General features: G+C 44.0%; 1 protein-coding gene across 3 annotated transcripts in view; it reads left to right on the forward strand.

Annotated features, from left to right (window-relative positions):
* LOC144829368 (xaa-Pro aminopeptidase 2-like) overlaps positions 1 to 15,712 on the forward strand; it is a 449,433-nt gene that overhangs the window by 415,654 nt on the left and 18,067 nt on the right. For all 3 annotated transcript variants that reach the window (XM_078688440.1, XM_078688439.1, XM_078688441.1), the window contains 2 exons: positions 171 to 275; positions 14,299 to 14,358. In XM_078688440.1, coding sequence (XP_078544566.1) covers positions 171 to 275; positions 14,299 to 14,358 — 165 coding nt within the window. The remainder of the gene's footprint in view (positions 1 to 170; positions 276 to 14,298; positions 14,359 to 15,712) is intronic.

The following is a 15,712-nucleotide window of genomic DNA, read 5'->3' on the forward strand; positions in this document are numbered from 1 at the left end:
GCCGCCTTGTTAATAGGGCGATGGGAATATCGCGGCCTTAGCTGCAAAAAGTGCCACTAACGCGGCAATACTGCCCTTGATAATATGCCCCTTAGTGTGAAAACAATAGTTACCATTACATATTAGATAATAGTCATTGCACTAATTTTTCATTTTGTTTCTGGTTATAGGAAGAAGCCTGGAGGCCTTTGCCCGAAGACCTTTGTGGAGTGCTGGACTAGACTACGGGCATGGAACTGGCCATGGAATTGGAAATTTCCTGTCAGTCCATGAGTGTACGTTAATTAATGAGGAAGTAAACTAACCCAATATGTTGATGCAGCTCACCGACAGTGAAGTATTTAGAGTAGTTGAAATACCGAATATATCAAATGAAACCTATTGCTTTCCAAATTGTGCTTAAAAATTATATCACATTATCAAAGAGCAATTGTCTATACTTTGCCATGTACATTCAATGAAATCCGAAGGAAACCGAAGTTCAATGAAGCAATTATGTTATCTTCTATGGAGAAACTAAATATATCATTCCACTACTTTTGTCTTCACACTTGAACATTATACTCCAGTCCTATCACCTCCATTCACATGTTTTACTTAAAAAAAAAATGCTATAAATAAGGTGTATAATTCTGCAGCTGTTGTAGCAGTCATCCATTAGTCATGATCCAAAGAGGCTAGTCACACTGCACACAAAATTTTGGAAAGTATTTTCCTCCTTCAAATAATTAACTTTATTATTAAAGATAATCACTCATGATGTAAAGTTGCCTAGAGTCCATGCCTAATACAAGCATTATTTCATCACTTTCCTCATGGTGTAACGTATTTGAAGCACATTACTGCTGATCCACTAACTTACCCTATCCCTTTACTTAATCCATAAACAAAACCGATTCCTCAATCTATCTCATGTTGAAGACTCAGAAGCTGGACATAAGACACAGAATTTAGAGGAGATCAGTGCAAACCTTGCGCCCACCCCAGATTAAGCTATGACACCCGAGGAAGTCTGCTTAATTCAGAGTATGTGCACAAGGGACTCAGCACTTGACAGTTGTCACTGAGAAGGCTAAGGGGTCATAAGGCAAGAAAAAAATAAAGGGCTATCTTGTTGAAGGCTTTATGGGACGAGCAAAGTGCTTTGAGATATATCCTTTATTATGGTAGGTAGCTGAGATTTTCTTTTTTGCCTGTGAGACTGGGTCGGAATTCTTGAAATATTGAATTAGTTACATGGCCATGAACTGAAGTTGTTGCAACTCTGAGATGGACTGCTTCCATTAGCCCAGACAGAGGGCATAATCTAAAAGGGATACAATGCAAGGCCCTATCATCTCCCAAACCACAACAAGGGGACAAAGAGATTAATTTTTCTCAAGGTCTTTTTAGCTGGGCAAATCCTAAGGACAAGCATTTCTGGATTTGATTTAAGAGTAAAATATAACTTTTTTTATTTCAAAATGATTTTATTGAAAAAGAAGATTTTACAGTATAATACAACTTTTGATCAAAAATGTAACAAAGCCGTAATACCAAGCTGTCGGGGGACCCAGTGGGAAGGAGCTCTCTAGTGATATTCTACCCCGGAAAAGAGGTTCAGACACTTTGGGTTTCTCTGGTGTCTCTATTTATTAAGTCAAAACAAAAGGTAAAGGTAATCCGGTTCGAAGGGGGCGTTCGCCCAAGTCTGGCGGAGGCGTTCTAACGTTTCAGGACCATTGTCAATCAAAGTGAGGTACAGTTGGGAGTTTCTGCCCTTCCCAATCCACCCCATCAAGAGTTTTGCTTCAAAAGCATTAAACTCCAGCACGTCCGTAGTCGAGACGAGTAGCAACCCAAGGCATGGCGCACTTGAAGATATTTGTGAAATTGGGTGTGAGAGATGGAGAAATGATCTTGAAAGCTGGCAAATGAGCATATGGCCAAACCTCGCCACCGGTCAGCCAGTGTTCAGATTCCCAGTAGGTCCCATTTATGAAAGCCCTCCAATGTCGATCCCATCAGAGAGGGGGTTTGCCCATCAGGTGGTCCACCCAACTCCTGATGCGGCAGACCCTGCTAGATATTAGAAGATTACCCTGGTGACCTGTTGAAGTGCTTGGGGTATCAGAAGACCACAGAGATGGTCAAGCACTCATTCCAGCCTAAGACCGTCAAGTTCCAGGCAATATGTGGGATCATTCCTGACACCCTTCAGGTGGGCCACACAACTCCTGATGCGGAGGGCCCTCCTAGATACTAGAAGATTACCCTGGTGATCTGAGGAAGTGATTGGGGTATCAGAAGACCACAGAGATGGTCAAGCACTCATTCCAGCCTGAGACAGTCAAGTTCCAGGCAATATGTGGGATCATTCCTGCCAGCCGTCAGCCAATCATTCACCACCAGTAGATTGAACGCTCAGTAATAAAGCTGGAAATCTACAGCGGCAATCCCTCCATCATAGATCGATCTCCGACATTTAGTAAAGGCAATCCCAGAGATGCCCCTTCCAAAGAAAATACCATAGCATCGATGTCACTTCTTGAAACCAAGCCTCAGAAATATAGTGTGGATAGTTCTGAAGTGTGTACAGAAATTGAGGCAACACCATCATCTGTTAGAGTTTTAGTAGTTGCCTTAATTTTCTTAATGGCAAATAGAGGGGTTAGGGTTGTCGTATCTAGTGTTCCTTTTTATAAAATGAGAATACCGGAAAACAATTGAGTCAAACTTCAAAAATAAAAAATAAATGTGTATAGTTATTTATAGTATTCTGTGGAAATATTTAAAGATGATTAAAGTCATCTGATATCAGTTATAGTGAGTGTTTTTTTTTAATTTTTACACCACACCCTTTTTCAATGTGTGGGTAGTAACCTGGTATTTGTCCTGCTTAATCCCAACATGTGTATAATTTGAGGCCACACAATGACCAGCAGGCCGGAGGGGATTCATTGCATTTTTAATAACCTCAATTCCTGCAATTGATTTATCAAATGTTGCTTACGATTTGATTTCTAGAAATAATCTTACGGTCCGCACTACTTTTCAGTGGTATTTTCAAAACAATCATTTTTATAAATCATTGCATACATTTATGTGATGCTAAAACTGGGTCTACATTTGTAACATCTTATACATTTACTAAACTAAATGATTTATTTTCAGGTTTATTTATCCATGTGTCATTAATGTCTGAAGTGTGTGAGTTGATTCCCAATACGAATAACCACTCTGGGCCTAATTTAGAGTTAGGCAGATGGACTACTCTGTCACAAATATAGTAGATATCTTGTCTTCCTTATGAAATGTGTCACAAGATGTAATGCACTAATAATAATAATGTGGACGGGACATCAGTCACGTTTATGACAGAGTAACACGTCCACTAAATTCTTAATCAGGCCCTCTGTTCTTCTTACAATTGTTTTGTGAATTATCAACTTCCAAAAGTAAATTAGGAAACTCCTGAATGTAAAACGCATAAGTCCTGAAACACTGGGAAACATCCTGTGCGTGATTACTCATTTCTCACTAGTGTCCAAATACTCACACAGCACCTTCAAACTTTTCTATAAATAGTAACTCTTGCATATCCTGGAGTCTTGAACCTGTGCTGGCAGCTCTTTGACATCTGTGGTACTATTTTCTCAACTTAGTCGTCCTACTCCCTAGCAAAGATGTACTGGGAAGAGGTGGCAAGTTGGATGAAAGACCTAATGGTTCTGTATCTTGTACTTGTGCCTGATGTTTTGTTGCTTGGTGCCCCTATTCCAGACTTGAGTGACCGACCCTCTTCCTCTGATTATGTGTCCTATTATTCCCGACAGGCTGTTCCTTCAATTGAGGTGGAAGGATGTTTGCTTTCAAAATTATTGAGACTGATGAATTTAGGAGAGTTTTGTTTCCATGTACGTTGCACTCCTCCCTGTTCCCAAACTCATTGCTTGCTGTCCAGTTGCACGTATTCTTGAGGCAAAGGGAGTGAAGGCTTATTCTGAAGAATTGGCTGCATTGTCTTCCTACTAAACATGATTTGCGCCCTTATGGAATTGATGTGCACAGTACTTACTTTTTCTTTTATGGTTCTAACACTTCATAATTTTCCTTCTTTGACCTTCTGGTATTTGCTGTGTCTCTATTATGCTGGGACACTGTTGTTCTTTTGCTGTTTTGTGATGATCGGAGAGTAAATGTTGTTGAGTTACAAGTATAAGGTCAGTAAAGTTATATAGGAAAATACTTTAACTTGGGAATCTACGGAGAAACCACAAACTATACAGTGCACCACTATGGACTGCTCATTCTCCTGCCAAAACATGGCACAATCTATGGTGATTAGTTTTCAAAAATCCCAACTCAGGGAGGAGGAGCTACGCAAGCAACAAAGATGGCCGCATAAGCTCCCGGCTCCGTCGACCTCCATCGCTGGCGGACTTATCCTGAACTTCATCCTGACCAGGCTCCCGCCAGACTCCCGTGTGTCTGAATCGTTGCTGAGCCCTGGGGGGCAATCCCGGAGTCTTCATCGCTTTTATTGACGAAGTTACGCCGTCTTTAATTTTCGGACCTACTCCAGTGTGTGAGCCGGGGCCTCGAGTACTGACCCAGCCGGGTTTCAGTTGAACAACATCGGCCGCGGGTACCCGGCGGAGTCCGGTCTCATCGGAGTGGAACATATTCTCGATCCTGATGGCGGTCCTTGGTCCCGGTGAACACTAGACGAGCGGCGACGAGACGTGGTTGCCGCGGTGGGTGGGGGGCCAGGTCCCGGGACCCTGCTGCAGCCCTCGGGGTCCGCGGGTGGGGCCCCCGCTCTCGGCAGCGGTGCAAAGAGTGCCAAGCCTGTGAGTCGCCAGTCGCCTCCGTCCACTCCGCGCTTGTTGGTTTCCCCGGAGTAGCCGGCCTCCGGGGTTAAAGATCTGCTTTGTTATCGTTCACGCGGAGATGATTCGGAGGATGTGTGGACCGACCGTGGGGACCGTAATGGCCGCCATCGGGGCTCTTCGCCTGCAAATGGAGGCTGCTCTCCACAATTTGATTGCAAGCATCGAGACTGTTTGTTTGAGACCGGACTCCAGCCTTGTGTCAGACCTGCAACATACGGTGACTCCCGCGAAGCTTGATCTACCTCGAGAGGAGGACCCCGAAGATAATCAGAAACTGGTGCTAATTGTATCCCTACAACTACAGCGGTACGTTACCGGAGCCCCTGAACAACTAGCAAGATCGGCAAAGTTATTGCCCGCACAGGACTCATTTCTTCCTTCTTTTCTGGAGACCTCCACTAATACTTTTTGGATTGACTTTCGTGTATCTGATAGACTTCGAGACTTAACCTTTTTGCCCCCTTCAGGCTATATCGATCTCCTTTTTCAACAACGCTTTGACTCCTTTGCTACTATATTGGTCCTATTGGATGTGGTTTGTGCAATGGATCGTAAGAGCCAGGGCTGAATTTGACTGTTTGAATTCGGTACTGTGACTTTCTTTTGGCTCTGCTGGGTTGTATCTGTGGGAGTGGGGGCCAGATGGAATTCTGATTGTCTGGGTTTGGTGTGTCGGCTAAGTTCGAAAAGGGATTTGCTGCCTCTGTGGTGCCGGGGGCTGGGCGGGATGGTCTTTTCTCTGTTGGTGGCTCCCCTATCGGTTTGCTTATTAGTCTGCTATAACTCGCTTAATACCACGGTAGGGGATGTCTGCTTTTGGCGGGGGGGAGGGGAGTCCGGGAGCTCGTATCGTTTTGTACTACATCTCCTCCTCCATCTTTTCCCTTCCTTGGGGTGTAGTTTAGGGGGCGACAGGCACGCTGCTAGTGGGGTTAGGTCGTAGCCATCTGCAGGGGTGCAGGGTGGGGGGTTGTGGTTTTTTTTTTTGTTTTTCCTTTATTTTGTTCTATGACCTTTCTATTTCCCTTTTCCCTTCTTCACAAGAGATGTGGCATATTCTCCTGAGCTTTTTGTTCCTCATATCTGGGTGTCGAATGTCCAATCTTCATATCCTGTATCCTTGGTGGGCGGGTTCTGATAATGTTTGCTTACGGTTATCTGTATTGTATTGTTTTGCCCCAGCTCTAAGCTGGTATTGATATTTCTCAGATGCCTATAATTGTAGTGTACTTCCTCAACTCATTTGCCCGTCCACTGCTGTAATATGTTCCACCACATGACACCCGATATGTATATTTTACTCTTGTGTTATAATCAATAAAAAAAAAAAAAAAATCCCAACTCACACACAGTACATTTTTAAGATCTCAACTTTCAGTAAACTGTATCGAAAGCATCTATACCTAATTTCATGATACTTGTGGTCAAGTACATGTAATATTTTGGCACCTAAATCTCAAGATCTAGTGCAGAAGGTTACACAATTCGAACTCCAATAGCCTCATGGTAAAGCCTTTTGATGGACCTGTGCTCATAACATGCAGAGCAGAGACTTGAGGGTACAAGGCATTGGCAAGGTAAGACAGTTCGAACAAAATTATTTTGATTCAGAGGAGTGTTCTTGACAGGCAAAGTTAATGCCAGAGGAAACTCGCCCTCACTTGTTGAGTAAACTCTTAGGCAAACTCCATTGATATAGGATATCTGATAGAGGAGGCTGTGGGTCAGTTTATTTTCCTCTTAGGTCTGGTTAGGTCTTTCCACACAAGTAAGGCATTAGCAGAATCAGATACCAAACGTATCAGGGTTCTGTGCTGATTACTAACTTTTCTCCTAACCTTAAAACTCCTTGATGCAGAAAAGCACCGGGTGGGACCACGGAGGACTGATTATGATGGCTGATGTTCAAGACGAAGTAGAGCTCCAGCATATGCCCACATACCTTGGCAGTATACTGCCATTTAGTTCAAGTGTCTTTTGAAAGTTTAGATAAGCAGCCACTCTGGTTATGGATAGGTTCACTGATTTTTTCCTGTGAAAGGAGTGTTATGGGTAGAGTGAGTTTGTTACAGACCTTGATGGCTAATTGATATTAGAAATATAATATTCCATACGTTTTGCACTCATTGAAACTGTCCCTCAAGAAAGGAGAGGAAACATAATTGTGATATTCCATGTCTCTTGAACATAGATCCTTACTATTAGGTTAACATTCTCACAAAGCGATGTTCACTATCATCGATGGGTAAAACAAAAAGGGATTCCCAAGAGCAATCATCATCATTGCTTACATAGACTTTATGTTGTGTGCGATATTTTGTTGTTTGCAGTAACTTTGGAGGAGAACAAAGTGATGTCAGATATGGGGGGCTCTTTTTTTCGAAAGAATGGCAGTGGGTCTCCCCCCCCCCTTATAATGCAGCTATGTTATATATAACTGCCTCTAACCAAGGCCTAGCAGCAGGATGGTATCTCCCTGATGGTAATGGACCAGCAAGTCCACCAATCGTATTCTGGTGGAGCCTTGGAATTGTTGTGTGAGGGGTTTCTTCAATTAGAAGGCCTTGGAAAAGTTTCAGAAGATGGAAAAAAATGGCATGAATGGTCACGTGCGTGGTGCAGCTGTGAAGTTCCGTTTTGACAGGTATTGGTAAAGGGAATATATTTTAACATATTGAAAAAATCCGAGAAAATGAATACATTGCTTTCAAAGGTGTAACACCTTTACAGTTTATAAAGATTTAGGTTGTACATTTCCAAAGATCAACCAATAGACAAGAAATGTGTCACCCACATTATTGTTCACGATGTAAAAAAAAACCTGCTATTCTTAAAGTGTTTGCTTTTCAGAAACATAAACCAGAGCTAACTTTTTAGGGCCTCATTTATGAAAAGTGACGCATCGCTGCGTGAAAACAGCGATCCGTCACTTTTTACTGTGCTCTACCTGCGACACTAACGATGCGTCATATTTACAGTATGACGCATCATGTCGCAAGGATTTACAGATACGTCAGTAATCGCGTGTGCTGTAATCGCGTGTGCTGTAATCGCGTGTGCTGTGTGTTTTGATGGAAAGTTGACTGACGAACTCACCGCCTCCCCTACTGATTTATTGCTGCTAAAAACTCATCTTAACTGCTCTGTTTGCACACTTTTATATCTGCTGATTGAAAGGGAAAGTTGATTACGAACATCCATGTACTTTTAGAACTGTTTACTGCCTCATTGCTGTTTTAATTGAAATTGCTACTTTTGCACACTCTTACCTCAGGGTAAATCGCGCTCCCCGGTCCGTCACGGCTCATTAGTGCCGGTTGTACAGAGGGACGCGACTCCTCCCACCAATTGCCTCACTTCCGGGTGGACGGGGTAAATACAGATGGGGGCTCGGCCGCGCATTAGTGAGTAATCACGTGTGCTGTGTGTTTGGATGGAAAGTTGACTGACGAACTCACCGCCTCCCCTACTGATTTATTGTTGCTAAAAACTAATCTTAACTGCTCTGTTTGCACACTTTTATATCTGCTGATTGAAAGGGAAAGCTGATTACGAACTTCCATGTACTTTTAGAACTGTTTACTACCTCATTGCAGTTTTAATTGAAATTGCTACTTTTGCACACTCTTACCTCAGGGTAAATCGCGCTCCCCGGTCCGTCACGGCTCATTAGTGCCGGTTGTACGGAGGGACGCGACTCCTCCCACCAATTGCCTCACTTCCGGGTGGACAGGGTAAATACAGATGGGGGCTCGGCCGCGCATTAGTGAGTAATCGCGTGTGCTGTGTGTTTGGATGGAAAGTTGACTGACGAACTCACCGCCTCCCCTACTGATTTATTGCTGCTAAAAACTAATCTTAACTGCTCTGTTTGCACACTTTTATATCTGCTGATTGAAAGGGAAAGTTGATTACGAACTTCCATGTACTTTTAGAACTGTTTACTGCCTCATTGCAGTTTTAATTGAAATTGCTACTTTTGCACACTCTTACCTCAGGGTAAATCGCGCACCCCGGTCCGTCACGGCTTATTAGTGCCGGTTGTATGGAGGGACGCGACTCCTCCAACCAATTGCCTCACTTCCGGGTGGACGGGGTAAATACAGATGGGGGGGCCGGCCGCGCAGCGGACACGCGCAGTGGGCGTGCCAAAGGCAAACCCGTCTGTGCCCGTCCACGACCCAAACGCGGCCAGCGCCAGCAATGCTGTGAGACGGGAGAGGGAGGTGGAGAGGAGGATCTGTTGGTCTGGTGCTGAGCTGACAGCCTGTAATACTGTTAACTACTGCACATTACATTAAGTCAATCTGGCAACTAAGAGCTTGCCATCCAACTGCTCATTATGCGGACAGGGTTTCGATGCTACACTTGACACAACAATGCCAACTCATCTAACTCATAACAAGCCAAGAGGCTCACAGACTTTCCATCTAGAGCTTGGCGAGCTCTTCAGGGCTGGTCTTGTGAACTGCCGGTCCCTCCCTAGACATGCCGACAATATCTGGCTAACCCTCATGGAATCATCTTGGGACGCCATGTTCCTAACTGAAACCTGGCTAAACGCAGATACTATGGCATCTATCACCCTAGCCATCCCACCTGGCTTTAAAATGTGCTTTGCAAATAGGGAGGGAGAAAAAAGAGGGGGGGAGTGGCTATTATTTTTAAAGAATCATGCGAACTGATTACCTCCTGCTCTCTTGACCTTTAAGGTATTGAGGGGCTTCACTTCTGTTTCCAGATAAATGCTAGGGTATCGTTAGCAGGTCTGCTTATTTACAGACCACCGGACTGTGCAGCAAATATCACCTATGATCTCTGCAATTATATTGTGCAAAAATCGCTAGCCCATACTAACTTCATGGCACTTGGGGATTTTAATTTTCATGTTGATGACCCCAACTGCCCTCAGCGGCCAACTTAGTACAATTGGTCTCGGGCCCCACACATAGGGCAGGCCATACCCTAGAGCTAGTTTTCTCCAACTTTCAGAATGCTATAGCAGAGACACCCCAACCCCTGGTCTGGTCAGACCACTATCTGATCTCCTTTAAAATAAATATGAACAACTCAGGCCAAGCAAAAGGAAAACGACCCACCCTGAAGAGGAAGTGGAAAAATCTCACAGCTGAAACCCTGGGTCCCATTTTAGCTTCAGACCCGCCTGCACTTACCTCAGATCCAAACAATGATGCTGCAGCAATGCATCATTGGATTGCTACGGCGGTAGAGGCTGTTGCACCTGCAAAAATGTCGCCCTCTGCCCCGTGGTTCTCAGAAACACTTGAAGCAGAAAAAAGCAGGTGTAAGAGATTAGAACACCAATGGAGACTAAAATACAGTGATGCGACAAAGGCGTGCTATAGAAAGGCTGTGAAAATGCTACACAAATCTATAAAAAAGGCTAGAAGAGAATTTATAACTTTTTTGACAATAAAATCCAAAAGGTGTATGACACCTTCTCTGCCCCGGGTGCGACAGAGAGGTTAGATTTTACTTTAGCCAGTGCGCCAGCTCCACCGTTCTTATGTTTCTCTCCAATTTTGCCTCAGGAGGCACTAGCAGAGATTGAAAATTGTAAATCAGGGGCCCCTGATGATCCCTGCCCCCCCAAACTCTAGAAAATGATATCTCAGTCCCTAGTTACCACACTCACCCATGTCTGGAACTCATCCCTTGTTACCAGAGTCTTCCCCGACCGCTGGAAGCACGCTACGCTGCTTCCCTTGAAAAAAAAAACTCCGGAGCCTCAGGGGATTTTAGCAATCTTAGGCCAATTTCGCTACTCCATGCACCAGGAAAAATGCTGGAGAAGCTGGTTCAACGCCAACTGAACAACTTCATTGAAGGGAACAATGTACTACATGAAACTCAGTCAGGCTTTCGGTCGGGCTTCAGTACTGAGACAGCCCTCATAGAGGTAGCGGAGTCGGTCAGATGGTCACTAGATTCAGGGGCATCAGCAATGCTGGTGCTCCTGGATCTATCTGCAGCTTTCGACACAGTCGATCATGCCAGGCTGCTCCAGAGACTTGAAAACATCGGCCTGGGTGGGAAGGTGCTGGCCTGGCTTCAGTCCTAATTGAGTGCCCGCTCTCAAAAAGTCGCCCTTCGCCCTTTTTCGTCCTCACCCAAACCTCTTTGGTGCGGTGTACCCCAGGGGTCAGCCCTGAGCCCTTTGCTTTTTAACGTGTAACTGGCCCCTCTCTTCACCTTAATTGCCAACTGGGGCGTCAAAGCAATTTCATATGCCGACGATACTCAGTTGGTGCTCCCTTACCAAGAGCAGACAAAGGAGGCATTTGGCAATTTTAAGGGCTGTCTCCGTGATGTTACTATCTGGATGAACACAAACATGCTAAAATTAAATGCAGGGAAAACAGAGGTGATCTTTTTCGGGAAAGGTCCAGCGCTCTCACCAGATCTCTGGTGGCAGACTGAAATGGGGCCTCCACCTACTCCTAGCACTAGTGCAAAAATCTGGGGGTGAGATGGGATGACGACCTCTCTTCCTCTGCCCACATTCAACAAGTAGCGGCTGGCTGCCTAAATAAACTAAGAAACTTAAGAAAGTTCCTGGACTTACTACCCGAAGATTGCCGCAAACTAGTAGTCCATGCCACGGTAACATCTAGGCTGGACTCTGCCAATGGCCTTTACCTAGGCTTACCGAAGTACACAATCCAGCGATTGCAATTGGTGCAGAATGAGGCTGCAAGGCTGATTAAACACACACCATTTAAACAACATGTCTCGCCACTCGTACGTGCTCTGCACTGGCTACCAGTGGCAAGCAGAATTGAGTTTAAGGCTCTGACACTTGCCTACCTAGCTCTTCAGGGCAAGTGCCCACACTATCTCAAACTAAGACTCCCCCGCTACAAACAGGCACGCTCCCTGCGCTCAAACACGCAAAATCTGCTCCTTGTCCCACGCTTCTCAAGAGTTCGGCTTGGGGGGAGAACGTTCTCAGCCAGAACAGCCAAATCGTGGAATGTCCTACCACTTGAGCTTCGCAATGCGATCTCAGAGCTGTGTTTCAGGAAACAGTTAAAAATGTGGCTCTTTAATCACTAACTTTCTGTCTTGTCTCCACCTCCGCCTTCACTCGGTACACTGCCCCCCCTACCTCACTAAGCGCCGGGACACCTCCGTGAGAGGTAGCTGTTGCGCTATATAAACCTCAGTATTATTATTAATATTTCTGACGTATCTGTAGGCGCAAAAGTGACGCATTGCTGGAGTGTGTCACAAAAGTGACGCAACTCCAGCAATGTGTACTTTCACATGGGCAAGTCCCATGGGCCTCATTTATGAGGCCTTGCGTCAGTTTTGCGCTTCCGATGCATCAATTTTTGTGACGCATCGGCGGCGTAAAACATGCCTCCTGATGCGCACTATTTACAAAGTGACGCATCTAAGCAGATGTGTCACTTTGTAAACCCCTGCGCTACATTATACCTCCGTCAGGTATAATGTATGCAGGGGGCGTTCCCCCGCAAAAAGCCTCGTAGAAGTGACGCAGTGAAATCTATGAGATTTCACTGCATCATAATCTTGCGCCTGCCTCACAGCAGGCATAAGACTGTCGCAGGAAGCCCCCACGTGAAAGGATGCATTGCTGGAGTTGCGTCACTTTTGTGACACACTCCAGCAATGCGTCACTTTTGCGCTTAAGGATTCGTCAGAAATACTGACGTATCTGTACCTTCTTGTGACATGATGAGTCATACATTAAATATGACGCATCAGGTAGGTCGCAAGGAGTACGCACTGAGAAGTGATGCATCGCTGCTTTCACGCAGCGATGCATCATTTCTCATAAATGAGGGCCCCTGGTTGTTAGTGTCTGCGTCAGTCTTATGCCTGCCATGAGGCAGGCGTACGATTTTGATGCATTAGCGTCCAAGAAATGGCGCAGTGAAATCTTATAGATTTCACTGCGTCACTTCTATGTCTCTTTCTTGTATCAAAACGCCCATTTGCATACAAAGTGCGTTTACAAAGTGGCGCATCTACCTAGATGCGTCACTTTGTAAATATAGTGCAACATGGCACATTTTTTACTCTGCTGGTGTGTCACAAAAAGTGACGCACCCGCGGCGTAAAAGTGACTCAATCGCTCATAAATAAGCCCCTTAATGTTCTATTCCAAATTCCTGTGAACAAAAATTACATATGTAACCTTTTGACTTACACAACATTTACTATGATAAATTGTGTAAAGCTAAGTTTCAAAACTATTGGCAACTGTGTTGCAATGAGTAAGAAATACCTCTGTGTTTCAATGTGTTCACTTATATTTTGACATAGATTAGACTCTATTGGAAAAAGTTGCCATATGGGGCCTTACAATCATCATGAATGGGTGCACTTAACACAGGTATTCTAAGTGCAGGTATATGAGCTGTAGGCAGTACTGCTCGCATGAAGGAGGGGCAACCACTGGTCCCTGTTTTCATGCTGTGGTCTTTAAAGCTCAGCCCCTGAGTAAGTCAGTACAATGTCATAAAAATAGATGCATAGTGGTACTCTTCATTTCTGCACCATGTCATGATATGGCCGCCTTTGCTGTTTGTGATGTAGCTCGTCCCCGTTTAACACAATTGCTTGCTGCACTGCAGCAAAACGAGAGGATTGGGCCATTTTTACTGTGTGCTTGTATGTGTACGACATACAAGGGTCATAGCAAGTACAGGTGTGCTAGTGAAAAGAAGAGAGACTATTTTATTATGTGATTCGAATGTCGAAAACGCATACATTTCATTCCATCATGATAATACATTTCATAATGTTGTTAAAAATGTATTAATTCATCAGAATTCTGTTTTTTTTTTTAAATCAACATGCTGCATGCAACATTCGCCTCATTTGTGTTGGTAAGTACCACATAACCTGGCTCTACCTTATCCAGTAGCAGCTCCTGGAGGGAGTGCTGCGGGGCAGTGGGGTGGGGGGGCAGGGTGGGGGTAGTAAACTCCGGCATACGGCCGACCTGACTTAGCTAACTAAATACATTTTAAAAACGAATTACATTGCGTGCGCTGCAACGCCGATGGTGTTTCAGCACGCGCAATGTAATTTGTTTTATTCATTTATTTAGTTAGCTAACTCCAGTCGGCTGCATGCCAGAGTTAACTACCCCCCACCCTGCCCCCTGCCCCGCCCCACCACCATGCAGCACTCCCTCCAGGAGCTGCTACTGCATTTAACACAGGCGTTCTAGTGCATAAGCACAGCTTGAAAGCAGAGAGAACTCCCCTCCCTGCTCCCTGTTTCCATATGTTGGCGGCTAATGCACTAGCTCAAGTAATTGTTTGCTTTAGCCCAAAGGTAATTTTATGGCGGTGGTAGCGGTGATTGGACTTGACTAACAACAAAATACGGTTAATATTTCTCAACTTCATTTTAATTTTCTTTGCAGGGCCGGTCGGATTTCAGTCCAACAATATACCACTGACAAAAGGAATGTTCACCTCGATAGGTAAGTATTTTTTTACATTTTTTTTTTGTGTTTGAAAAGCTTTATTAAGTATAACAATGATAACAATTGACACTAGCAAAGGAAAATATAAAGCATACAAGGCAAATGAAAATACCAACATTGCTAATGTCAAGTCAAGTAATTAAAGCATTTTATGGGGATTTTAAGGGGAAAAAGAAAGGGGAAGGGAGTAAGAGAAAATATGCTATATCAAAACAATACTATGAAAGATAACGGCAAAGGAAGGCATAATGCAAGCAATAATCAAAAATTGTATAATATATACAGAGCAATTGTAATAAAGAAAAGCTGTAAACAGTGTTTAAAGACACAAGAAGGGGAGAGTAAAATCATTCAAGGGGGATTTCAGAATTGATAAGAACCGTTTTCTTTTGAGCTAAATGATCTAGGTATGTAGTAAGAGGTAACCAGTACAGGTCAACATTACGAGGTGGTTTACAGGAAGAGGCAAAGGAGACATCAAGTCTATGATGGTGACATAAAGAGTTCCACCAATGTTGAATGGAGACATTTGTAAGGGATTTCCAGTTAGAAGATATATGTTGAAATGCGAGTGCAAGCATAAGGTCAAAAAAGCCCTGTGAGTCTGAGAGGGGAGATTTAGAGACTCTGAGAGACTACCAAGAAAAAGAAGAGGGAGAGAGTATGGTATGGAAAGTGAGAAAACACGAGAGATGGAAGACCAAACATGTTTCCAAAAAGTAGAAACTGTAGGACAGAAAAAGAACATATGTAAAAATTCAGCATTAGGTGATTTACAAGTCCAACAGTTAAAATCAGAGGAAGATGTGAAACGAGACAGGGAATGAGGAGAAAGATAAAGTCTGTGATACAGAAAAAAGAGATTGAGTGAGAGATGCAGATCGAGAAATTTTTAAAGATTTGGACCAGACTTTATCCCAGAGGGTAAAGGGCCAAGTGCACTCCAGATCTGTTTCCCAGGAGAGTTCCAATTTGGACTTGAGACGATCCGGGTTAGGAGAAGAAAAGAATTTACAAATAAGAGTCACTTTAGGAAGAGTAGAGAGTAGTACAAGGAGAGGAGGGGAAGTAGAAAGGAGAGGAGGAGAGGTAGAAAGGGAAACTGAGGAGGGAAGAGAATAATAACGATAAAGAATGATTTCCATAAGAAGAGTATATTTCTGTAGAAAGGAGTAAGGACAATGAAATTGAAGTTGAACATGGGAAAAGGAACAAGGCAAAACACCATCAAAAAGCTGACGGACCCATATGATATCCTTAAGCCTCCAAGAGTTCCAACAAATAGGTCTATTGTGTAAAAGAATAAGTGAATTATACCAGATGGGTAAATGTAGAAAGGATTCGCGTGAGA

This window comes from Lissotriton helveticus, chromosome 4_1, assembly GCF_964261635.1.
Source record: "Lissotriton helveticus chromosome 4_1, aLisHel1.1, whole genome shotgun sequence".
Taxonomy (NCBI): Eukaryota; Metazoa; Chordata; class Amphibia; order Caudata; family Salamandridae; genus Lissotriton; species Lissotriton helveticus.